At 44.4% G+C, this 27,392-nt stretch overlaps 1 protein-coding gene across 1 annotated transcript in view; it reads right to left on the bottom strand.

Moving 5' to 3' along the window:
• IQCH (IQ motif containing H) overlaps positions 1-27,392 on the bottom strand; it is a 1,013,078-nt gene that overhangs the window by 511,192 nt on the left and 474,494 nt on the right. The window contains exons 9-10 of the mRNA XM_086958009.1: positions 9,314-9,865; positions 8,091-8,157 (exon numbers count right to left, since the gene is read on the bottom strand). Coding sequence (XP_086814135.1) covers positions 8,091-8,157; positions 9,314-9,865 — 619 coding nt within the window. The remainder of the gene's footprint in view (positions 1-8,090; positions 8,158-9,313; positions 9,866-27,392) is intronic.

Raw genomic sequence — 27,392 nt, 5'->3', positions numbered from 1 at the left:
CAGGTCGCTCACCTTTGCAATCACCTAAATAAGAGCTACCTTGTACCTATAACTTATATCGATCATAACTCAAACCTTCCATCACTTATCATTACTCTATGCTAGTGTTGAGGTGCCCAAGGAAGCTAGGTTTCTTAACCCGGTCTTTTTCCCTACTCTACACCTAGTGACAATTGACCAGAGTTATGTAGTGCACATTCGAGCTACCTTCTAAGACATGAGTGGGTCATTATGAAAGCATATTGCCATTCAGTGCCATCATTCCAAATGGTTGTTGCCCACTTCTCACAATTATCGCGCTATAGGGCTTGTTGGCCTAACAAACAACTTGGTTTACGATGCTTCCGCCTAAACGCGGTAAACAATGCTTTTTCCGAGCCACGTGCACATGCGCGATGGTCCTCGGTAGCGTCTCGCTATTCGGCGAATTAGACGTAAACACGGCGAAGGAGGCATGCGCAGAGCGCTCCAACAAGCGTGCACTCCTTCGCGCATGCGCGCACGATGTCTCCGCTGATATGCGCATGCGCTGGACATAGTGGCTCGGCACTGCGCATGCTCTAGCGAATTGATGAGCGGACAAGCTGAATTCAATCAGGCAATGAATGGCGCTATAAATAGACGCCCGTCCTGTCCGTCGGTGCCTCCCTTTCGGCTCGTGATTCCGCCGCAAGGTACCGACGGACAGGTAAGACCGGATTAGCCCCTTTACTCTTGACTTAATAGGGAATTAGTTGTAGTTGGGCCCCTCCATGTGAGAAACAGACTAGTACTGGTGGGGACATTACCTGACACTTTGCTAATTAGGTTGGAAACAGCAATTCCACTCTGCTGTTTCAATAGACATGAGTAGGTGCAGTGACATTACTGGAGTGCGCCTTTTTGTCTATCATGAAGGGGTTAGTTGCCCTAGTTATTTGTTGTAGCCACCTGATACTCCAGTGGGGGACAATTTGTGGACAGATCAGAAATTATGTGGTTTTTTAACAGTATACTGAGGTCATATCCTTAAGACATGCAACTATCATAGAGATTGTCTTTACATGTTTAGAGCGGTGCCTTATTCTTCCGAGCAGTTGCCGGGTGAGGTGAGGTCCACTTCCCACACACTGTTGGGTAAGTGCTTATACTTTTGTATATTAATGATTCTTTTGGTGACACAACGCACTATGTGTAAGACCATCACACATTAGCGATGGTCTAGTCTGAGGTTATTTTGTTTTTCACTGGTTTTGCATAATTTTTACATAATACCTAACGTTAATGTAAAGTTGAGGATGATACATATGTAATGTCTACTATGTTTTCTTCCTTTTTTCACGTTTTTCTATAGGAAAGTCCTATTGCATCAATAGAGCAATACCAAGAAGATGCGGTAGGATGGTCTTGATTGATCACTCTTATCTTTATCTTTCATCACGTATGATAGTGTCCTTGCAGTAGCAGCTATGAGCTTGGCCCTGACGAATGCCAGTGACTTTTCACAGTAAGGCAGAAACATGTTGGCCCCTTTCTAGATCGCTTTGGATCTCTACCAAGCAAGTCTAACAGTGATTTTTTCACACTGTTCTTCACACTATTTTTTAATCTGACGTCCAGGCAAACACTAATAAAGGTCATTGTTTGCTTTGATAGCCATTTTAATATACTTCACTTCACTTTATATTTTTTTTTTTTTTTTTTGCACTGCACACATCAGCCCCACCCTATGTACTAACAACTGTGGTGACCTTACCTTAGTTCTGTTATGCGTCGCTAAAATACAACTGGGCGACCGCACACAGACTGAGGTTCGGAAGTCCTACATGATGAGGCTCCGCCACATGGTGGGCTGATAGGACTTCATCAACAACAGTTGATAGTCTTTGTTTAATTCACTCTGTTATGCAATTACACCAGTGTTAACTGATATATCTCAGCACCACTTGACCTACAGGCTTTGTTGTTATTTGAGTAGTTACACAGGGGGTATTAGCCTGTTGGGTCGTTAAACACCTCCCTCGGACCCTCTCTTACGAATTGTTATTAATATAACGCCACAGATGACTTCAGTGGCCTCGGACTTGAATGGTGGAAGGCGGATTCTCTGGGTTCTTCCGGTGAGGAACGAGGTGATCCATTCAAGTGCTTTTCCTTGTATTCCGATGTTTCTGAGGCGTTGTAAAAGGGTGCTGTGGCAGACTGTGTCGAAGGCTGCAGAGAGGTCGAGGAGGATGAGGGCGACTGTGTCTCCATTGTCCAGTAGTGTTCGAATGTCGTCTGTGGCTGCGATGAGGGCGGTCTCAGTGCTGTGTTTTGCTCGGAAGCCAGATTGTGAGGAGTCGAGGGATTTGTTGGCTTCGAGGAAAGCGGCGAGCTGGTTGTTGACAGCTTTCTCGATGACTTTGGCCGGGAAAGGAAGGAGTGATATTGGGCGGTAATTTTTGAGTTCGGTGGGGTCCGCTGTGGGTTTTTTCAGAAGGGCGGTGAGTTCAGCGTGTTTCCAGCTTTCCGGGAAGGTGGCGGAGTTGAAGGAGCAGTTGATGACGTCTCGGAGGTGCGGTGCTATGACGGAGTCTGCTTTGTTGAAGATGTGGTGAGGACATGGGTCTGTGGGGGATCCTGAGTGGATGGAGTTCATCAGGCGGATGGTGTCCTCAGTGGAGATTGGGTTCCAGTCGTTAAGGGTGTTCAAGGGGGGAGAATGTTCATCATATGGTTGGGTGGGTTGGTCTCCGGGTTGGTTGTCGAAACTGTTGTGGATGTCTGCAATTTTGTTGTGGAAGAATGAGGCTAGGGAGTCGCAGAGGGCTTGAGAGGGGGTGATGTCGTTGGAGTTGGCCGAGGGATTGGTAAATTCCTTGACGATGTTGAAAAGTTCCTTGCTGTTGTGGGCGTTGTTGTCTAGTCGATCCTTGAATGCTGTTTTCTTGGCCTTTCGGATTAGTTGGTGGTGTGAGCGGGTGGCGTTTTTGAAGGCGTCCTTGGTGCTAGTGGTTGGGTCTTTTTTCCAGGCCTTTTCAAGGGAGCGGCAGAGTTTCTTGGACTTCTTAAGATCATCGTTGAACCATGAGGCCTTCTTGCTGCCAGGTTTGCTTTGACGTTTTTTCAGTGGTGCTAAGGTGTCGGCGGTGTTGGATAACCATAGGGTGAAGTTGGTGGCGGCTTGGTCTGGGTTAGAAGAGTGGGCTGGGGTGTTTAGAAGGAGCGATGAGGAGATCTGGTCGATGGTGATTTTGTTCCAGTTTCTTTGCAGAGTTGGTTGGAGGTGGTTGATGGGTTTCGGCTTGTTGTAGGTGAAGTGAACGCAGCTGTGGTCAGTCCAGAGGAGATCCGTAGTATGGCTGAAGGAGACATGATTGCTGGAGGTGAAGATGGGGTCGAGTGTGTGACCTGCGATGTGGGTGGGGGAAGTGACCAGTTGTTTAAGTCCGAGGTTGGCGAGGTTGTCCAAGAGGGTGGTGGTGTTGTGGTCGTTGTTCTTTTCAAGGTGAAAGTTGAGGTCTCCCAGAAGGATGTAATCTTTGGAGGGGAGCGCGTGTGGAGTGATGAAGTCCGTGATGTCTTCACTGAATTTTGCGCGGGGTCCTGGTGGTCTGTAGAGGAGGGTGCCTCCGAGTGTGGTCTTGGGGTCGATGTGGATCTGGAAGTGAAGGTGTTCAGAGTTGGCGAGGTTGACGTCAGAGCTGGTAGAGATGTGGATTGATTTTTTATGGACGATAGCGATTCCTCCTCCTGTGTGGCCGGTACGGTCCTTGCGTGTGATCTTATAATCTTCAGGGATGGCAATGGTGATGTCTGGGGCGGAGGAAGCGTTCATCCATGTTTCTGTTAGGAAGGCGACGTCTGGAGAGATGGTGTCTAGTAGATTCCATAGGTCAATGGCATGTCTGTGGACCGATCGGGTGTTGAGAAGGATGCATTGTAGGTGATTGGGGTCGGGAATCTGTGGTGTGGTCGTAGCGGAGATGTTGTCGGTGCCGATGAATTTGCAGGAGTAGCAAGAGAAAGGTCCATGGGTGTGTCCAGGAGCGGCTTGGACGCAGTTGGGGGCGCGACCGGGGTTAAGGGCTAGGAGGGTGGCGGCATCGTAGGTAATGCGAGAGGGCTGGGCAGCGCGAGGGGCAGGGGGTCTGGCGCTGGGCGCGGTCCAGGCGCGGACGGGCATAGACGGGCTTACCTTTGGCGCACCTTCAGCGCGACTGGGGCGCGAACGCTGCGCGTGGACGCTGCGCGTTAGGACATTGGTCATAAATGGATGGAGGAGGGGGAGGGGCGAGGGAGGAGCAGCTGGGAGGCGGGAGCGGGGCGGAGATCAAGGCAGGGAGGCAAAAACAACAACAACAGGAAGACACAAAATGGCAGTCAGCCCAAATTCGAAGAACGGGTTGGGGCACACTATGATCATAAAAACGCTATCACTAAGGCAGTGGAGCCGGCACAGGGCACAACCAGGCACAAAAATACAGAGCACAGGCAACACAGATAAACAGAGCGTAGCAGCGCGTTATTGCAGCCTAGCGCCGCGGTAATATGCAAATGAGCTCGTCAAAACGGCAGAACACCGTTAAACAGTGGAGCTGTTAATTAAGGCGATCTAGCGCTATAAGCAATGACGTAATGGTCAGTGCAGGCAACAAATTGGCACAGCAAGCAATGCAGTAATGGTCTATGCAACAGACTGGCACTAGCGACGCGTTATTATGTAAATGAGCTGGTGAAATCGGCGATACTGCGCTAAACAGAAGAGCTGCCAATTAAGGCGATCTAGCGCAATAAGCAATGCGGTGATGGTCAATGCAGGCAGCTACGATACCAAATTCGATCTCGCAGGGCAGGGAGTAGCGTTGGGGAGCGACCGTATCCGAAGGAATCAGGACGGTCACGGAGGTCAGTTGGAAGGGTGCAGCCTGACCAACAGTGGGAGGGAGGAGCAGCTGGGAGGCGGGAGCGGGGCAGAGATCAAGGCAGGGAGGCAAAAACAACAACAACAGGAAGACACAAAATGGCAGTCAGCCCAAATTCGAAGAACGGGTTGGGGCACACTATGATCATAAAAACGCTATCACTAAGGCAGTGGAGCCGGCACAGGGCACAACCAGGCACAAAAATACAGAGCACAGGCAACACAGATAAACAGAGCGTAGCAGCGCGTTATTGCAGCCTAGCGCCGCGGTAATATGCAAATGAGCTCGTCAAAACGGCAGAACACCGTTAAACAGTGGAGCTGTTAATTAAGGCGATCTCCGTCACCAGCGGCAAGGACAGGCTGTTGTGGCTGGAATTGCCCTCACTGGCATCATCCCCCGACTAGCTTGGCCATGGCAGACTCTGCACTGCTGTGGTGACTTGCTCAAGTGCCCTAGCGACGTCCTGGCTGCATTGCACCATTTGGATCTGCATCGCAAGGGAGTGACGTGATAGTTGGGAAGTGGATTTCCTATTATATGATTTGATCTTGTGTAAGCTGACAGGCGGGTCAGCAGCTGGCGGTGGCAGCGGCGGGTGACATCCTGCTGGGACAGCAGGACCTGGCTGTTTTCACGGACAGCTGCGGTCATGAGTTGCATGCTATCAGTGAGCTGGCCCACATTATGCGCAGTCTTGTGCAGCTGCAGGTGGATGGCTGCCAAGTGACGTGCCTGCTTCTGGTGGACTCTGAGCATCCGACGTTCGATGGACAGGCCAGGATCCGGGACATGTACCCCCCTGCCAGCGCGTGTTGTTACGTCGCGCTGCTCCCTCACAGAGTCGGCTGTGCGCCTTGTCTGCTTCCTGGCTGCTGCTGTTGTGGCCTGTGCCACTGGCATGGGTGTTACATGGGGTGGTTGTGCCACACCTGTGGCTGCAGGGGTGGCCCTGTCCAAATGGGGTGGAGGTGGTACTGCTGCTGCTGCTGCGGACTGTGATGGTCCGGGTTGAGTGGAAGGATGGCCCTCTCCCTCGGTGTCCTCTGGGTTCTCATCGATGTGAAGGGCCTCACTGTCGGTGCTGGGTTGTTCAGTGCCACCTGTGATGTAAATGGGACCATGATTATTGACATGTTTCTTGCACATTAGAGGTTGCTACATGCATGCAGGCTTGCATTCCCTGACTGGCTTTAGGAATGATTCTCACTTGACAGGTCTGGCTGTGTGGGGCTATCTGGTAATAGTGGTCACACTACGAGTCCCACAATGCAATTGGGCATTTCTGGTGTGCATGGCCTGCATTACTGGGGTTGTCTAATGGGTAGCTCTGGAGTCATGGCTATTGTAAGGGTGAGTCGGGATGAGTCCAGCCGGGTAACCCCCATGCATGCTTCTGGATTCAGGGTGTCCTCCACAAGGTCTTCCAGTGGGGTGTTGGGTGCAACAGTGGGCTCTCCTCCTCCGGTTGCAACTCGCTCCCCCAACCTCTCTGCGATGCGTTCTTTCGCACGCCCTCTGAGGTCATACCACCTCTTTTTAAGTTAGTCAATGGAGCGCTGGGTCACTCCCACTGCACTGACCTTTGCGCGGATGCGCAGCCAAATACGCCTCTTGTCCGCCTCAGGCACCCTCCGGGAATCCTTACCGACCAGGCGGTCATGGTCCTTTGTCACTCACTCTATTAAGTACTCAAGTTCCTGCTCGGAAAATTTAATTTTCCTTTTTCTGGCCAGGACACTGCTCCCTGATACTTCCTGGAACATTTTCTGAGGTTGTTTATCTCCTGGTGTGCTGCTGCAGGTGGTCTGTAGTAGATCTGGCCAGTGCTGCTTCCACTTTCAGGCTCAGGGATCAGAATGAGGGAGGGAACTGCCTACTTCTTGGTTGTGATGTCATCATTGTGCTCGGAATGCGACTTCCCGTTTTTGCGATCTCGCAATTAGCGATTTCGGTAATTGCGAGATCGCAATTTCAACATGGAAAACGGCCGAATCTGCGAATTTTATACGATTTTGGCAAAATCGCAATCGGCAATAGCGGCCGATTGCAATTCGCTTTTTTTTAATCACGTTTTTTCATGAATCCATTCTGCGAATTCTAAATGGCGATCCGGTAATTATCGGAATTTGGAATTCGCAGAATGCGACCTTGATGAATCTGGGGTAAATCACAGGCACATTGTTTTGACAAAAACAAAACAACGGCGCCTGTTTAGTTTGTCATTTGAGAAGAGCGCCATTGTATCAGTTTTAAAACGCATCAAGCATTCATCACCAAGCCATGTCCCTTATTCTCAACATAGCTCGGCGTGTGCATTTTATGAACAGCTTATAAAAACCTGAGAGGAAAATTAATTTGCGACATGACCAACAAAAAAGCAATAAAAATAAACATCCTATTCCCGAAATGCACCTGACAGCAGCTCACGCTTGGCAGAAGCCGACGGCGCCATTCCGGAACATTCCCTGGGAATCTTCTCGAGTCCCTTTCAAACACCCACTTTACCGCTGCTCGGCTAAACGACAGCTTTTTAAGTTCCCCAATTCATAAATGTAATTAAATAATTGCATTAGTGCTAATTAACATGAAGCGGCAGATTATTTAGGCGCAAAAAAGCCACTATTCAACTTCTTAATTATTCCTGTTCACACAGCATTTCCTCTTGCTCAGACGCCCTGGGTGCAAATAAAACATCCCATCTGCTCGTAATTAGAACTAAATAATTTCAGACAATGTAGCTTATCGTTTTGACTGCACATTTGATTAAAACAGTGTACAAGCAATATCTCGGCTTATTGGCCGCGTCGGGCCGGGCCTGGGGAAAACAAAGCCTATGTGCAAGCGATGGGGGGGGATGCGGGAGGGAGGGGGGCACAGTGCCCAACTCCCAACCTCGCTGCCTCGGTGACAACGACAAGCAAATTAAACCCACCACCTCACGTCGTTGCACAGAGGCGCTGCCTCCTCCGCCCCCCCACCACGCTTCCGTAATAGCCCGATTTGCTTAATCCCCAAATTAAAAGCTATTTGGTGCACAGGCCCGGCGTTATTGCTCTCGCTGCTCTGTAGAACATTTTCCCTGCCGAGGCCAATTTGAACTGGCATGTGGGTCCGTCCCCCCCACCAGTGAGCCTTGATGTGCTGGGAAATAGTTACGTTTTGCCATAAGATAAAAAAACAAACACGAACAACCACCCTCACCTAATGATGGGACGTGAATGACAGTGCGCCTTGAAGCCTTCATTTGATTCCATTTAGCGGCCAGATGCTGAAAAAGGAAATATCATAGGATTAATATTGAGCACATTGCAAGTAATTGCCTCTCTCTTGTGTCAAGCAAGCAATACAGGCTATTTATATAAAAGAGGACATAATACTATTCATATAATGGCACATAGGGGATCGGCGACATACAGAGACACAATGATGGAGGTCGAGTATTGTTTTAAGTGTTGACAGAATCCCGACATGCCATTATAGATTCATAATACAAGGTTACGTTAATTGCAATTTATTTCACGTTTTTCGTGAGTAAAAAAACGAGAATTCGCAGGAATCAGGTCTTCCCCATGAGTTACGGATGTTCAAAACGACTTTTAAATCTGAAATGAAAAAAGAATCCTAATCGCGCAATATAATAAAACGATAAAGGCGCAAAAAGTATTGATTGGAGACTCAAGGCTGAGGGCGTTGTTCTTTATTCCACTCCCACCTTGTTGCCACTGTACAGTTAAACCAGGCGTAAATTATATTAATTGATTTAATTACATTCTTAAAACATCTCTTCCCCCACCCCAATTAATTTAATTAGGTTGCTGCCCGACGCGACTAGCAAACGAGGGATTAGTGGCGGCTTCACTTAATTAAAGGAATATGAATTAAAAAAATTAAGAGAGGGAGAACGGAAGGAACAAGCACGTAAATGAAATGGTAAGCGCTAATTAAAAGGCTGTCAGCAAAACTTAAATGGTTGTTGACAAAGCAGCGACAGCTGGTGCGGGCAGAAGAAGGGGTGGGAAAATCCTGAACAGCATGAAAGGAGGAATGAAAGAGGAGAGGTGGGAGAGCTTCAAAGTGTTAGAGGTGGACGAGCCAATGGAAAAAAAAAGATTTCTGAACATGCCTGCAGATGCCTCTGAAAGACCAGGAGTATTGGGCCAAAATTAGTTGCATGTCAGGCACCCCGCTTTGCCTCAGACCTTTTGCCCTTAAGAAGCCTCAACTTTTTTTAGAAAAACCCCAATTTCTATCAATGTCAGCTGCTTCAGGCCTGGACACCACATGAAGCGTTTGCCAATGCAGTAATAGATCTGTGGTGAAGAATGGAACATGATGAGTGGGTGGGTGTAGGATGGTGGTAAGTAGAAGTGAGAGAACAGCTTTAATCTGTGGGCAGGACGTCTTGTTCCAGTGACCCCTCTTACCTTAGTTCGGAGACGGAAGTTCTCCAGATGCCTCTGACGCGACTCTTTGAGGATGCGCTTGACACGGGATTTCTGCATGAAAAGTAACCAGGAGATGGCGATTACTCCTGCTGCCCACTTGTGCCGCCGATACTCTAGATAGGTTTTTCGGTTTCGATGTCGGCGCCATGTGGCTTGGATCTTGGTGGCTGCCGCAACCAGTCCATCCTGTCCTCGATACCTTTGGCCAGGGCGGCTCAAGAGTCTCTTGATAGCAGCTCGGTTGGCCAGCACAGATAATAGGTCAGATCGGGTGGGCCGCTGGTTAAGTTCAAAGCTCAGGAGAGTCTCCATTAACTTCTCCCCATTCACTATTGCGGCTGGGACAGCATAGTTTTTGAGGAAGACTTCAAGATGCTCCAAGAAGGAAAGGAGACTCCCCCAGGAGAGGCAGTAGCGCTGTTTGAAGGCCAGGAAATCTGGGGCCTGGTGGTTTATAGTACCCTCATAAATAGAGAAGCAGTGTTCCAGTGGTGTGTTCTGTGAGAGACGAGCGGGTTCTGCGGGCTGGATCTGCAGATAGAACAGAAGGAAGGAACAAAGACGGAAAGAGATAAAAGAAGTTAAAAAAAGAGGCACAGAGAAAGTGAAGACAGTGAAAAAGAAAACAGAGAGCAGTCAGTAAATGTTCTAGGTGCTCTTCTGAGATTGCCACACTCACAAGAATTGACAGGTTACTACTGTTTCAAAAGGAAGCATGCTTCTTTCTCACCAATTCAGAACTCTCCTCTTTTTCCTCCCACTTTACACTCAGTGGTGATTGGGCCCATGGTTAAATCCAAACCAGATTATGCAAATGTCCTGTACTCATACTACAAAAATAATATCAATCAATCAATCAATCAGGGATTTGTGAAGTGCACTACTCACCCGTGAGGGTCTCCAGGCAATATTAATTTAATTACAACCAGTTTGTCCAAAGTGCTGATGGAGGGCTGAGTGGTGGGCTAAAGAAAATAACGAAATAAAGCCCTTTTCTAAGAAACCTCCACTGTTTTACATTACTTACAAATGATTGTTAGGCTAGGCACCAATTATTGTCACACTGTCACTAGTCAGATGCTCCAGCTTCTGACTCCAGGTTGTAACCTGTGCTGGAATGGGAGTAGATGGGAGATCTGTTTCTCCACAATCTAGTAAAAACAGTGAAACCAGTTGCCATTTAATAATTAAAGCCCTTCCTTCACTGATGGCCTTCAGAAAGCCCTCAAAATCTTATTCTACTATTTCGTTTAAATGAAACTTGTGCTGTAGTCACACCTAGAACGGGCTAATTGTACCATGAAGCCCATTCACAATTATTGTGCACTGTACAGATGACAAAAATAATGTACATAATAATTCTTGGAATTTTGTTTTACATTTTTGTGTGTGATCCTTTTATTTGCTTGAGGACACCACGTTTTGACAATTGCTGCATATTCGCCCAGCCTCTGTTTACTCATTAACATAGTGGCTTTCAAATCCATTAATGTTGGGAAGCTCTTTTTTTACAACGATAATTTTTAATACTTATATTTGTGTTAATTCTCTTACCAGCTCTAAGTTTGGAATAAGTGCATAGGGGCATTTATAGGCTGTACAAAATAAAAGTCTAGCTGAGTGATGATTTCTTGAAGAATCTACAAAAAGATCTCATGCAGAAGAAAAAAATGTGCACATCCAGAACTTAGGGCCCGATATAGAACTGGGTAGTTCGAATGCTAGAGGAGTTACAAATTTTGTAGGGGAATCTATCAGCCAGATTTCCTTCATTATTGGCATATTGATATTGAGGGCATTCAATAACAAAAATGAGCTTCAGAGGGAAAGATAATAGCCAGGTCGCCCTCCACTCATAAATCACTTTATAACAATGGACCTGGTTATGAGGGACAAAATCCACTTCCTTACATAGGGCTGGTGTTTGGGGGGATTATCTACCTCTACCCAACCGCTGGTCTAGGCAATTCACCAGTCTAACCCAAAATTTTAAGATAGCGGGTATTTAGGACTGGATTAGACTGTGGTTGGGTAGAGGTAGATAATCCCCCCCAAAAACCAGCTCTATGTGAGGAAGTGGATTTTGTCCCGCATAACCAGGTCCATTGTTGTTAATTGAGGGCATTCCACCAGTGGATTCTTGTCCAGATTCAGAAATTCCTTCAGAAATTGAACTATTTTCCTTCAGCACCGAACTGTAAATCAAGCCCTAAGTCTGCTACACAAAATATGTTTTTGTCAAATGAGTCAGTGCCAACAACCAGAGTGATCTGAAACAGCCTTTGTGAACAGTTTTAAAGCAATGGAACACACACACCACTAGAATGAGTTGATGGTTCACCAGACAAAAGAACAACTTTAAAACAATATCTCAAGGGGATTGTGAAAAGTCTTCCCTCTATCTGCTTAAGATGCAATCTGTGCAATATCAAACACCCAGACCGGTTTCTCAACTATATTTCTACTAGACATTTAGCTGAATTGTTGCCTTAATACATCAATTACTGCACCCCCACCCTAATTTACGAGTTCTACATTAGTATTGCTTTACGGACAATCTGTTTGTTTTAAGCATGAATAGTATACTACAGACCCCTGTTGGTTATTTTGCTTGTGATACTTTTTAGCTATTAAAACACACATTTTTGCTGGAATTATATATCTGGACATACTATTTTAATTTCTTCACTCTTTGAATTGTATTGTATGTTTATTTAACAGAGTGCATCTGAACGCATCTCTTCTGAAGTGGACTCTGTGGCTAGCCCGCTACCCAAGAGGTAGCAAGGCAGACTTTATTCCTTCTTTGTGTTGACCATCAAAGGCTAATTTGACAGTTTTGTTTAGTGAAGAACTATGCCTGTATCCATACTTCCTCTGACAGAAGCAAAAAAAAATATTGTACAGTATATACAACAACTTTTGTGACGTGGAGTGCACACCCACGGATTTGAAGAAATTAATGGCATAATTCACCCGGTATCCCAGAATTTCAGAGGCCAAACAAAGCGGTCTCATGCTTTCATGTTTGTGATATCAAACAGAGAGGCATCCAAGTTAATGAATTCAGAATTCATTGGGCTAAATGATTCAATTTACTTAAGCACAAATGATTCGGGATACTCAACTCATTTTCTTGATACATTCATTATGATTAAAAGCGTGCTTTTTATCGAAGTCCTATAAAAACAAACTGCTGCCAAGAAGTGTTTTGAGACAACTTCCTGTCGTTTTCTCAGGGCAAATACAATATTTCAATCTCTAATCTGAAAACACTTAAAAGTAAATAACAACACATCATGAGAATAACAACAAAAATATTTTTTTTATCATAATATCCAAGAATGATGACGTCATATAATACACACACACATATATATATATATATATATATATATATATATATATATATATATACACATTCTGTACATCTTACATGTGATATATTATACTTTGATTTCACCTTTATTCAATCATAAAAGACACATACAAACAGTACAATCTAATATAAAAGACAAAATCACATACAAAAATATTTTTTAAAGAGCAAGGGCTAGATGTAAGTAAATCTTTTTTACCGATTCTAAAATACCGAATTTTACCGATTCAGTATTTTAGAATCGGTAAATTAGATGTAGGTAAAAATTCGGTATTTTTTACTGAATCGGTATTTACCGATTCGGTATTTGCCATTGATTCCTATGGGCCTGGAGGCCAATAGGATTGAATGTCAATTACCGAATCAGTAATTACCGATTCGGTAAATACAGAAAAATTCAAGGGTGGCAAGGTGTCACTTTGACACCCTGTTGCACCCCTGATTAGTGCTTGTGTGCCATGTGCGCTTAGGGCATGTATGTGTGCCACATGGCACAGGTGTAAATGCACATATTTGCATTTACATAGGAATTCGTTATTTACCACCAACTAATAGTTGGTGGTAAATAACGAATCCTTAAAGCCCTGTAGCACTGTTTAAAGTGCTACCTACATTTCAAAATACAGATTCGGTAATTTTAATGAATCGGTAATTTTACAGATTCGGTAAATAAACCGATTCAGTAAAATTACCGAATCTGTATTTTGACATTCCCTACATCTCAGTATCCAAATACTGGTCGGTAACGGCCGAAAATCGGTATTTTCGGCCGTTACCGACCGGTATTTGGATACCTACATCTGGCCCCAAGTCATTGAAAAACACAAAACAATTTAAAACAGGGTTAATATAAGAAGGAGACTACGTAATCAAGGGATATTAGGGTAGAGTTACAGAAGAAATTAAAATAGACATAATTAGTTAACTGTTTTTTTGTTGGGAATGGGGACTCAAGAGAACCCACAAAAAGACCAAACAGGTTACGTGCTGCCTTGCCGGTTCTTTCTTCTAGAGACCCATGCCCCACTCAAGAACTTAGCCATGGCAATAACTATGACTTCAGTGGTTCCGGTTTTAAGAATGCGCAGAGCTATTTGGTAGGATCTTGTACCAAGCAATCTACAAACCGCGTTGATCAATTTCTGACAAGGGCCCCTATAAGCAGGGCACACTAACAGGACATGCATTGCGGTCTCATCCTCTGTTAAACAAGTATCACATTTTGTATCCCGGTTGGTAAAGAATTTTTTAGGGAGTGTTCCCATTCTAAATTGGTGGAAAAGTTTCCTATCACCAGGACATGTGATAATGTCCCAATAAGCCTCAAACTTTTACTCACGCTTAAAATCTAAAAGGAGGGATGTCCGGGAACCACTAGCAACAGATGACAGGGACTTTCCAAAAACCTTGTCCCTGTAAATGGCTTTCAAGCCTTTTTTTGACAGGAAGGAATTCCCTTCCGGGTCCACCCACAGGTGAATAAGGCCCAGATCTAATAGCAGTGCCGTAATCTTTAGTAACCAGGAGATTTTGTTTAACTTATCAGCTTCTTTAATAGACTTGACGGCTCTTGCATAGGGTGCAAGCTCCAGGGTAGTCCAAAGTCTTCGCCAACAGGCAAGTGGTCTGAAACCTGCAGCCTCCTCAAAGGGTGTACATCCTAAGTCTAGAAGCAGGGGCCTAAGAGGGGAAGATTGAGGGAGGCCGGTCATTGCCCTCAGGAACTTATTCTGGGCTAAGACCAAAGGAGCTAAATTTTCGAACCCTCAGAGTTCCGCCCCATAAATTATAGAAGCTCTAACCTTCCCTTGGTAGATAGATAGCGCCAGTCTCACTGGTTTAGTATGAGACAGCCGGAATTCTTTTAAACGTGCACCTGCTAATTGATTATGCCTTAGTATTAATAGATCTAACTGTGGCTTCCAGTTCAAACGTTTGCCCAAGGTAACGCCCAAATAAGCAAAGGAGTCAGTTTGTTCCAAGGGCCCATTATTCATTTCCACTCTAGCTATCACAACTTTATGTTTGTGCAAGACCATGAACTTTGTCTTATCAACGTTAACTACTAATTCATGGTCATTGCAGAACAAAGTGAACCGATCGAGGGCACGTTGCGTACCAGATTGAGTCTTGGACAAAATTAAAGTGTCGTCTGCAAACAATAATAGCGGAATCCTGGGTCCAGCAAGAGTGAGTGCATCCATGGGATAATCAGTGTAATATGAGATACCATTATTTATGAACAATGAGAAAAGGGTAGGGGCCAACACACACCCCTGCCTTACTTCCTTGCTCACAGGGAAGCGGTCTGTTAGCTCACCTTGCTGACCCCAGCGTACTTGGGCATATGTTGGTTCATGTACTTTTACTATAAAAGATCAATTTTCAGTAGGCATCCCTGCTTCCCTCAGGGTTTCCCACATCTTAGGGCGGGGGACTAGATCAAAAGCAGATTTAAGATCTACGAATGCTGCATAAGGTGTCCCCCCTGCTAAGACCACAGTGTTCCAGTAAATCATCGTGAATCTAAAAACTTGATCGATAGTGCTAACATAGGAACGGAATCCTGCTTGGAAGGTTGATAGTATATCGTTCTCATCTATTCACCTGTTTACCCTGCCTAGCACTAATCTCGCCATAATTTTCTGAAGAGTATCTATAAGGCTTATGGGCCTATAGTTAGATGGACAGGCGCGATCCCCCTTTTTAGGTTTCGCTGGGGGACGGAGCTGTAAGCTCCGCCTCCAGAGAAATCTGTAGTTTCTAGTATGGGTGCCTTGAACACGCCCCTCTGTCTCATTGGCTAGCTCCATAAATGGAGGCTAGCCATTGGAACAGAGAGGCGTCCGTCATGGCTGGACCAGATTCGGGGGCGTTCCCGAGAATCTTTGGCTTTTGGCTACGTCATGATACGTCAGCCAAAAGCCGGGAACGCCCCCGAATCTGGTCCGGTCGGGCCGTGCTTGCTGCTGTCCTGGGCATCGTGAGTGTTTTTCCCCGGCACGTTTCCCGCCTCCCTCCCGCCGTTCGTGTTCTCTCCCGCCCCCCTCACGCCCCCTGTGTCCTCTCCCGCCCCCTCCCGCCGTCCGTGTCCTCTCCCACCCCCCCCCTGTCCTCGTAGGTGCTTGTCTTAAACGGATTGCTACATAAAAATTCGGCAAACGTGGTTTTCCCCGGCACGTTTCCCGCCTCCCTCCCGCCGTTCGTGTTCTCTCCCGCCCCCCTCACGCCCCCTGTGTCCTCTCCCGCCACCTCCCGCCGTCCGTGTCCTCTCCCACCCCCCCCCCTGTCCTCGTAGGTGCTTGTCTTAAACGGATTGCTACATAAAAATTCGGCAAATAGCCTCACCAGGATTAAAACCTGTGAACGGCAGGTTGCACAGCCTGCATCAACTGAGTTTTTAACGTAATAACTACACACGACTTGTACGTTACACGTACATGTCTCTGTGGCAGGTTTTAACCTGTAGGTAGCTTGACTAGTCGTACAGTGCGCGGGGAATCCCTCGTCCCCTTACTCCCAGGTCAACCCCGCCCACTAAGAAATGTTGGCGTCTTATCTGCCCTCGGGGCCAGTACAGGGGCGCCCTGATGGCATTTATTGCCAGCATCCGCCTCTGCGATCAGCATCAGCGCCGTCAGGGTGGGAGCCACCCATCAGATTCGTGTTATCAGGCCCATATTTGCGTCTTATCACGCAGCGTGTCCCCTCCATCCGCCATAAATTCCTGTTTGAATATCTTTATTTAGTTTACCCAGCAGGTGGGGCGCCCATCGTTTAGTGCGGGAGGAGCTCTCATAGGTGGATATATAACACGCGGCCCCAGGAGCGTCTGCCCTGTGACTCCCTCCCAGCAGGTCTCGTGCATCTTTCTCAGCCCCTGCGCATCTCCGTCTCCACACGTAAGTATTTCCTTGAATAGCTCCTTCCCTTATCCCGCCTTTCTTCTATTTTTTTTTTTTTTTTGCAATGCCCTTTCTGCTGCTTACTTTGGTTGTCTGCTAGGCCAGGATGCAACCTTCCATGCTCCTGTATCTGAAGGAATGTTGCCGTGCCTCCATCTCTCTCCTCAATCACCCGCCCCGCAACAGCCAGCAGTACTAACCAATAGCAGGCTTAGATGAACGCGCGGTGGGGCGGGAACTTTAAACTCCTCACGACAATTTGTGAAAGGCAGGAGTTTACAAAAGAAAGGTGTGAAAAATTAAGGCTCATATACAATAGCATTTTCTGTCGTGAATGCACCACTTTTTGGGGCGCAGTCATAACCAGTGCTTTAAATGGAAAAAAAATAAGTACAGGTACTCACCAAGTTAATCTGTGGGTTTGCCATATCAAGTTGATTTTTAAATCATTTTTGGAGATGCCAAAGTACTGTGCCACACATTCATTCCATAAACACACAGAACAATAAAGAGCACTGCCTTGATGCTGAAACTAGTAAGAAAAGGTGAAAGGTATTGGGGACACTGAACTGAGATTGCATTCTCACAGTGGCGGGTATGTTGATAAATAAATAAGTCCCTGCCCCTAAGAATAAATGCCGATGCCCACCACCGGCGGAAATTAAGCACTGTGATTCAATTTAGCATCAAAGGATAGTGTTAATTGTACTCTTACCAGGGTCTCGTGTACCCGCTGCAGCCAGCCTCAGTCAGAAGTCAGTGCTGCCAGCTGGTGATAATTGATTCATCCCTGATTAGAGCGGACTGCGGGCTTGGCTGGGAGGGGGAGGAGGGGGCGCCGAGGGGGTGTTGGAAGCAGAGCTCAGTCAGTGCCAGGATTATCTCTTCGCACCCCTGGCTCCATCAAAGGCATTAGGCAGGGTGACAGGCGCTGCACTCCTCTCTACATGTCATTTACGAGCCAGCGGCGTCCCACAACGGGGTGAGCACCTTATAGAATGTTTTGAGGTGCTACTGACACACCAGTATCTTACAGATATTCGTAGGCCTTAGGTTCGATTGGGTCCCACCTGTCTGCAGGGGTCTGCGTTATACCCCTGTAAAATAAGAGCCTCAGACCAGACAACACATCTAGAGTGGGCTCTTTCCTCAGGGTCATAATGGATACTGTTTCCTGTCCTCGACTTTGTTGTGTAGCCTAATGCATTCTGGGAGTTGTAGTCTTGCCTTGCTTTCACTACACTAATTAGGCTAACAAGCCTGAAATCAATGATTGAAAGATGAAAAACGTGTGCTTTCTAAACCAGAGGTCCTCCGAAATAGATTCTACTTATCCCTACTAAAATATATTGCACAGTCTCACTGTCATGTATGTCCCACGCATGCACAATGTACACACACACACTCAACACATATACTGAATGGCAGCACAAGGGGCTGGGTGCAACATTTAAGCAGAACTTTTACCCCTGTGTGACTTGGAGACCACACTTATTTCATACACTGAAAAAAGTTCTGGTCATGTCTATAAAATTGGCTGGTATGCTGCTACCACATCTTCATGTCAACAACCCAGGACATGGACAGTAGCCATATGTCAACAAAAGAGGGCATGCTTAGACTTAGTTCGTACCTCTGGATCACAGAACATGTCTTGGACCTTGGCGTTACCATGTGGCTGCTCTTCACAAACAGGACATCGCCAGCCACACAGAGCACAGAAGCTGCTTCACGCGACACTTAGCGCTACACGAAAATGTAAATATGCAAGAGTGGTAAAATGCGCATACATCAGTTAAAAAAATAATTTTAACTAATGTTTTCTGGAGAAATCCACACTTATTTCATATGTAATTTTATGACATATAATAAATAAAAAAAATACGCTAGTAGAACGTGTTTTATGATCCAGTAATGCCGATTCGGGGTTCAAGTGACAGGTATAAATCACGCGTCCTTCTAACGCGTGGTTTACGTCCTTGGCGCCTGTATGGATCATATTGATTATGTAAATATGAACCATCTAAAATCGAATTGCGCATGACGTCACAGAGTAAGCTTTCGTAATACTGCGCTTTGCATAGCTCTATGGTACTCTTGGACTTGTATCTAACCTGTTTCACCAGAACAAAAATGCTAATTGAATAAAACGCTCGTATCGCTCCACCCGGGTACACATTGTTAGCATACGGAACAATAGCGCAGTGGGCAATGCGCTTGCTGCTGGCCTCTTCGTGTAACCTAACAGTGAAATCATCTAGTATCAAAGCGCTGCGAGAATTTTCAGTGTGTGGGTTTTTTTTAGACATGACCAAAGACATATTTTAATTATATCATAATCTTAAGCAATCTATCAGTTTTGGAACCCTGGAGCAAAGTCGAAAAAAGAGCAATTTACTGCCAGTTAATGTTCTTAAAAACGCAGAGGTTTTTAAAAAATATTTTTAAATACCCTGAAAACAAGCATTTACAATGCAACGGTTTCGCCTTTGGAAAAATTAGAGCTATTGGCAATGTAAATGACAATGCCATTTATTTATCTGTTTTCAAAACCAACACATAAATACAAATTTTGTCATTTACAATGCCAATAGGTCAAACTTTTCCAAAGGCGAAACCGTTGCATTGTAAATGCTTGTTATAGATGGGATTATTTCTCCCCCACACCAGGATTCTGGAATGGGGGCGCCTTTAGCAAAGCCATTTACAAGGATTTGGATATATTTTAGCCAGTTCTCCCGATCTGATTGATATATATCCGCTGGAATACAATTCGGTCCCGGAGCTCTGCCTACAGCCACTCCATCAAGAGCTCTTTCAATGTCCCCTAGGGAAAAGAATAGGGCTAGGTCCGACTCCACGTAAGGCTGATGGCCAGAACTTATTCTGGGCACTGAAAATTGGGCCTGATAGTGTGCGACCCACACTTCTGGGGGAACATTATTAGTAGGGGCCGAACCAACACTACCACTGCCCCATTTAATTAAATGCCAAAACCGGCACCAATTTTTCCCATTAGTTGCCTCAAGGAGATCCCTCCATCTATTTTCATCAAACGCCTTCTTTGCCCTCAGTTGAGTGGCCTTGTAGACTCCCCTAAGTTCCCTTATCTCCATCATAGATCCAGCCCTTATTTCTTGTGATAATTGTCTAAAAGCGTGCCTACACGCCCCATCATACCATTTAGCAGCTTTTTGTGGGGGGGGCACAGTTGATCTTTTTATATTCTTAACGAAGTAGCTTTTTAGCTTAATAAACAGGGACTCATGTACCTCGGTAAGGGTTGTCAGACTAGCCTCATCGAAGTCGAGATGAGATAAGACTACAAGAGACTCTTCGAGAATGGACCTTATCTGTGTCCTAGTGCCCTCATTCTCAGATACCCGTGCCCATTTTAGTCTGCGGCTGTCAAGAGACATAACAACATCTGCCGTGACAAACTCCGTGCCACCCTTCCCCAGTGGGCATCCCTTAACCTCTAGAATCAATGTCAGTGGGTTATGGTCACTCGCTGGTCTGTTTTCAACCTCCATATCCTTTAGTCTAGACCACAGTTCTAGGTTAATTAGAAAATAGTCAATTCTACTACTACTTCTCCCGTTATTGAAGGTAGGATTACCTTTACCGTCCAATTTTGTTCGCCCATTGGCAGCCCGAAGCCCACCCTCCATTGTCAAGCTTTTAAGTTGTAATACTGCCTTGGTCCATTTATTGATTGGGGGAGCATTAAAGTAGGGACACCCCAGCTCATATCCTCATCACTAGTATGGCTCGCATCTTCTAGACCGAAAGGCTCAAACGTACAATTAAAATCCCCCGCGATAACCCAATTACTTGTCCCTACCAATGACTTAATAAAGTAATCTAGGCTAGAGATGGTTGGAGATGCTTTCCATCTTGCCATGCCTCTAGCATAGACATTGACAAGTATAAAACGAGGACTATGTTCAAGACTTATTTTAAAGACCTGGATATCTGCGTTATCAATACCAAGTTTCTTCAACCTGGAGGCCCACCTGCTGTCTTACCCAAACTAACAGTCCTCCAGATGGACGCCCCTTCGGGTTTGCGATAGCAGGTTTACCAATGGCCAGAAAACCTGGCCGAAAGACAGTACTCAGGGACCAGGTCTCCTGAAAGGTGATAATATTGTAAATCTCGATGAAAGTGGACCAATCAGAAGAAGTGGTCTTTATTAATAAACCAGCAGTATTCCATGAGAGCAAACTAAGTGTACTCATGACATTACCTTCCCCCTGATCTGACAGTATCAAGGCTTCGGCATGCACAGACACTCCCGGGAATAACCTGCTGAGCACTAAAGGTAGTCGCAGGGGAGGATACAGGTCGGGTAATTTGAGCCTCTATCACAGGTAAGACTACGGGAGACAGTCAATCGCACAAATCTAAGCCTGACAAGGGAGCAAATATATTATACACATTGTTATATCTTTCTTCAACGTTCTTGTTTTATCAATATCAATCTACTATGATATGGTTGACTAGAGTTTGAAAGGATTTCATAAACGAGGTAAATGTATTTGTTGTGAGTACGCAAATGGGAAACGATTGGATTTTGGGAATGCAAAAACAAAAAGAACATTTCCAATAGAGAGTTCATCAATTGTGGTAGTCTATTTTGTGATTACATGATTGCTTGTCTGTGTTCTTTATAATTCATGCCAAAAAGAGAGATGGAAACAACTTCTGAGGGCCACTAAAATAATGTCAACTAAGATCCTATGGAAGTACATTTTTATGAATGCCATCAAAAGAAAGATCTGAATAATATATCTTTAAAAAGCATTAATAACATCAGACAACAACAAAGAAGGGGAAACAGACATCAGAGATTAAGAGGAAAAGAGACCTATGGTATTGATAAGCTCTAACCACCTACTAAAGTTTTAAATAGATGAATTTCAAATTGTTTTTTATAAGCAATATATTTGAAATTTAAGGCGTATATCTGAGTATAGTAATAAGTGAGGAGATGGTTATTGCAATTATATAACTGACACATAAATACTGGGAAGATACAATAGCTTTGTTGATTGTTCTTGGTATAAAATTTAGACTGCCTTGTGTAAATAATTAGATCCCATTTTCCTTTTTGTCTCAATAATTTGTTTGTAAATGATGAGTTTTTTAACTAATTGAAATAGCTGGACCCAAACTGATGTACAGATAGATAGTACAAGGGTACTTTGTTAAATACTGAGAATTCTCCTCTGACTAACGTGGGTTTTAGATCCCACACTAGGTAATTGGTGTGAGTTCCCTGATATAAGTTTTCTAACACCTCTACAAATTTACACTCAATGACACATTTTTATTCATCTGACTTTTCGGATTAAACGGGGTCAACTCAATATGATACCCAATATGATTGATAGTGCTGGGTAATGCATTTGAATAGTGTTTCTTCAACTGATAACACAAAATATATCAAGTATGTATTTTTTTATCAATATAGTGCAGCTTAGCGATAAATAAAGTTGTGCGGGGAATCATGGAGTATTAATATCAAATGGTGCCCAATATTTGAAGACAACCAATTTACAGGTTTAAAAAAAATATATATATAGTTGTAAGCATACAACTGTTGGCCACATAGGAGCTATCATACCGCATAGGTAATCCTTATTCTTCTTAATCACGGATAATTTATATCACTTTCACACTTTATTTCTAAAATCTATGCACCTAGGTTAAATTCTGCCCAATATTCTATTTCAGATACACATTTTGGACTAATTGTACTTCAATACCACAATACTAAGTCTGATTTGGATATATTCATTTGAAAACATGCAACTACTACTATATACTACAGGTAGTTTTTGCTTTTTAGTTTAACCTGACTCAGAATTGTAACTTTACGTGAGTCTATTATGTTAAGATTTACTTCTAAGGACCTATGTTGGACTATCTAGACTTGGTAACACTGCATAATAAACTAAACATGTTTGACAAAAAAAGGACTTTAGACCTCAGGTTTACCGATATTGTCTATATTTTCTATATCCATTGGAAATAGAGCAATATGTTATTATTTAACTGATTGAAAGCTGGATAATTTAAGTGACAATGCTTATATGTTGTGATACTTAGACCATAAGTTATCATCATAACGTGTTTCATATATTGATGTACATATCATGTGTAACATTGTAATACTTGGACATGTTGTTGTTGTTTCATTATTGACATTTAAATATTTTAAGTGCCCTGAGAAAGCAAAGGGAAGTTGTTGTGAAACACATGCTGGAAACAGTTGTCATAAAACTTTGATGAAGAGCACATTTTTATTCAAAATAGATGCATCAAGTAAATAATTCAAGTATTATTAGGCTTAGGTGAAAACTATCAGTTTTGTCAGTAATTTCAATAATTTACGTGCCTCTCTGAAATCTCTGTTTGGTTGGTATTATAGTTTTTGGATAGCGTTGGGACAAAAATGCTACCCTCTTTTAAACGCAAGCGCTCTGGCGGCCGCAGTTTTGCCACACTGGCTCCTCGTCTGTGGAACACCTTCCCTCTTGAGATTCGGACCTGTCAGGACCTCCTCTCATTTCGGAAAGCCTTAAAGACCTGGCTATACAGGCAAGCATATCAATAAACCTCCATTCCATATCCCTGGTTATGTCACTGTCTATTTAAGCGCCAAGAAACCAACCGGTGATAGTGCGCTCAATACGTTTTTTATTAACATAACATAACATAACATCAAGTGCTAGTGTGCGGGTCCTTTTTCACTACATCCCCCCTTCTTTCTAGTTTCTTCTAGATTTGTGCTACACCTACAGGAACTTCTCTCAGTGAGGTCTACACCAGCTGAACTGCCTTTCCCTTAATTTGACATTGGTTGCCGGTCTTTTTTTCTCTTCAGTAATTTTGGCTTTGTCCAACCTATCTTTCATGTTTTGGTTTCATCTAAGCACACCAAAAACAGAACATCCCAAGTGACAGAGAAAAGCTCAGCTCTGAAAATATTCAGCGTTGCTATTAATTTCATGATGTGAGCTTAATGGTATCCTGTAAGAGCTCTTCATATAGAAGCCTACCTGGCCAAAAGAAACTGTCTTGTGGAAGTTTCTATTACAGGCGTTGTTCATCCATACAGGGAAGGAACTTAGCAAAACTTGCAACACATACCATTTTTCTAGTCTGAGCACTGCAGGGTTAACTAACTTACAGCTGTTAGCTTTAGAACAGCTGTCTCTGAATGTGGCTACTAATGCTGCAGCACACTCTTTGTGGAGAGACTTAACTGTTCACTGGCAGACCTGGACTTCGAACACCACACAGCATCAGAATCAGAATCACCCATGGTAGGCCAGCTAGGGTTCATTCTCGGCTTGCTTGAACAACAGCAATCACTTTAATAAAAAATATAATTTTGGGGATTTGGAGAACTTTTAGGCTGAAACCTAACTCTACTTCTTTTATTATCTCTCTGGCTAGTAGCTCTGTTTATGGACAAACAGCAAGTTTGACTATCACATCCCCTAACCTCAAGGTACTTATCAAGGAAGAGATGGTCATGTAGCACCCCATAACAACTGACTGAGGGATTACAGGACACAGTGTCTTGCAGCTCCGTGGTTGTGGTCTTTACCTATAACATCATTTCTACACCTATGTTTCTGGGATAACCAGAGCTTTTTAACATGAAGGCTACACAGTCCTTCCTCCTTGATTTTGGATTTGAAACTATTTATTTGATTGTGGTTGTTCTGCTCACAATCAAAGCATTTTAGCACAAAGTCAAGAATGTACTGGGCTTTGAGATGGGGAGTGGCAAGTATGTCATAATCAATAGCGCAGTGCCCAGGTGCTCAAGGTATGAGGGGCCTACTGCACCTCAAACAGTGGCTGTTCTTAACTACCAAACCAGAGGACAGAAGGGTTGAAGGAAGTAGGTTTCCCCCTTGCCTTAGCGACTATGGCACCATTGCTGACACCACTGGGGAGTGTTTCAATAATGGCATCTCTTTCATTCAGTCTCTGATCCTCTGGTTTCATGCTTTTTCAAAATAATATGGGCAGCTAATGGAAGAGCATGCAGCTGCAAGTGTTCACGAATATGGTGCAGTCTGTCGCCAATAGTCTGCAAGGTTCTACAGTTTAGATCCTAACAAGGTCGGCCAGAGGAATCTGCCAGCTGGACTCTAATTGTAATTGTTGCTTCAGGGCTCCAGGACTGGAGCACCCAAGGCAGCCATGGGTGGAGGTCGTGGTCACCGCTGTGAGCCATGACCTGCAGGGATTAACTGGGAGCCTTTGATCTGTATGGTCCTTCACCTGCAAAACATGTTTACTGGATGCTAGCAAATTACATTTTACACCAGGGAAACACCCAGGGGTGAAAGTGGTGAGAAAGCATGTATGCCTGTGTGAGTGCTTTAATCAAATATTCAGGTTACATCATGATAAAAAAACAAGTTACTTAACTGTACACGGTGGCTCTCCTGTACTGGTATCTTTTATAGATTCACACGCTCGTCATCATGGTGGGAGAAATAGCAGTACTAAAACATTACCATGGACCTCAATAGTACAGAAAAACTAACTTAAGTAACCTTTCAACCTTATTTTATAACATCCAAAGTTCAGCCAATCACAGTGGAGACCTCAGAGTTCACTTCCCCTACAGAGTCACCATGCTCAAATATACACAAGTGTATAGGTCTAAAAACTTTGAGGTAACTGGTGAGCCTAATCGGGGCAGAGGGAGGGTTGCATGTGTATCTATAAAATATATCAATACTGAAGAACCACAGTATACAGGTAAGTAACTTGTTTTTTCTCCAGTATTGTATCTTTTATAGATTCATATGCTTGAATCCAACAACTAAGCAGTATAACCATAATAAGAGAAAAAGAAAGGTGCCGGGTAGGCTAACTATCCCACAATGACGTAAAATTGGAATATCAGAAAAAGCAAGAAGAAAAGCAAGAAGAAAATATGTCAACAGTCAGTTAAATGCATACAGCTTTACAACCCCACATGAAAGTATAAAATAACCAACCAGTAGGAAAAAAAAGAAGGCTCAAAGCCTCCTACCTTAAGCAAAGAGGCGTTGAAATGCAGCTTGTTCAACAGCAATATCTGCCTTCTTCCAACCATCGAGGCAGTAATGCTTCATGAATGTATGAGCATTCATCCACATTGCCGTCTTGCATAGGTCAGGAATGGATGCTCTTCAAAACAGGGCAGAGGAAGTCCCCACTTTCCTAGTTGAGAGCTTGCGTTTTTGTAGGAAGCGGGTGGCCAGCTTTTTCATGACACAAGACAATTGTTGAGGTGACCCAGCAAGCAATGCTGGGCTGTGTTAAGGCTTGTCATTTCCTAGGTGCTGAGAAAGATATCAATAACTGAGAGGATTTACGGAAGATCTTCATTCTTTGTAGATAAAGTTTCAAAGAACGTTTAATATCCTGTGAATGCAATGCCCTCTCCGCAGCTGAGGATGGATTAGGAAAGAACGTTGGTAAGACAAATGGCTCACTGAGGTGGTAAGATGAAGACATCCTAGGTATAAAGAAGGGTTAGTGTGTAGGATAACCCTATCCGAAAAAACTCAAGATCTGGTTCTTTTATGGTGAAAGCTTGGATTTCACTGATACATCTGGCTGAAGTAATGACCAAAAGAAAAGCCCACTCCCTAGAAAGGAACTTCAATTTGCTTTTTTTGTACTGGTTCGAATGGAGGAAGCATTAGCTGTGACAGGACTGTATTTAATTGCCACAGTACTAGAGGAAGTTTAACAGGCGGAAAAGCTATAAAGAGTGCCTTAGAAATTCTTTCATGAGTCGATTAGACCACACGGAAGCTTGATCTGAACGTCTTCTTTATCTAGAAATTAAAGCAAGATGAATTTTTATGGAAGAATGAGAAAGTCCTGACTTGGCTAGGTGCAGGAGACAAGGCAGCACCTGCTCCGGAGACAATGAAAAAGAATGCAATGCTTAAGAGATATACCAAGCGCAGAATCTCTTCCATTTAGCTATGTAACATTTCAGCATGGACGGAGCTCGAGACTTCTGTAGTATCGTAGAACACTCCTTGCAGAGTCCCCAAATTCAGCGTGTTGAGGAGCCAAGTCGACAAATGAAGAGAGGGAATTTGTGGATGAACCACTTGGCCCTGGTTCATGCAGAGAAGATCTTTCCTTGGAAGAAAGAGAATCAATGCAGCTCGGTGTACCGGAATTGTCTTGCCCATCGGGAGCATTGAGATTGAGCTGGCATGGCTCTTGCTTCAGTTTCTGAAGTATTAGAAGAATGAGTGGCTTTGGGGAAAAGGCGTAGGCGAACATCCCCGTCCAAGGAAACTGTAAGGCATCTCCCCAAAATTTTAGATGAGGATTCATTCTTGCAAAAAGAGAACACTTTTTGTTGAGGAATGTAGCGAACAGATCTAAAGTTGGGTAACCTCAGGATTGGAAGACCACCTGCAAGTGTTGATCGTTGAGCTCCTATTCGTGACATTGTTTGGAGACCCTGGTGAGCAAGTCGGCATTCTCGCTGTGGACACCCGGCACATGCTCCATTGACAAGGAGATGTGTTGACCAAGAAGGCACAGCACTCAAGATCTCGTGCTGCCTTGCTTTCGGAGGTAAAACCTTGTTGTTGTATTTACGAGTACTGACGAACCCTTGATCCGAGGCAGGAAGGCTTTCAGACCCAGGGATACTGCCTTGAGTTCCAGAATGTTTATGTGGCACTCCAAGTCCTGTTTGGACCACTTACCATGAACCTGTAAT

The sequence above is a fragment of the Lissotriton vulgaris genome, chromosome 2_1 (genome assembly GCF_964263255.1).
Source record: "Lissotriton vulgaris chromosome 2_1, aLisVul1.2, whole genome shotgun sequence".
Lineage (NCBI taxonomy): Eukaryota > Metazoa > Chordata > Amphibia > Caudata > Salamandridae > Lissotriton > Lissotriton vulgaris.
The sequence above is the reverse complement of the archived record's forward strand: the minus strand, read 5'-3'. Positions and strand labels throughout refer to the sequence as shown.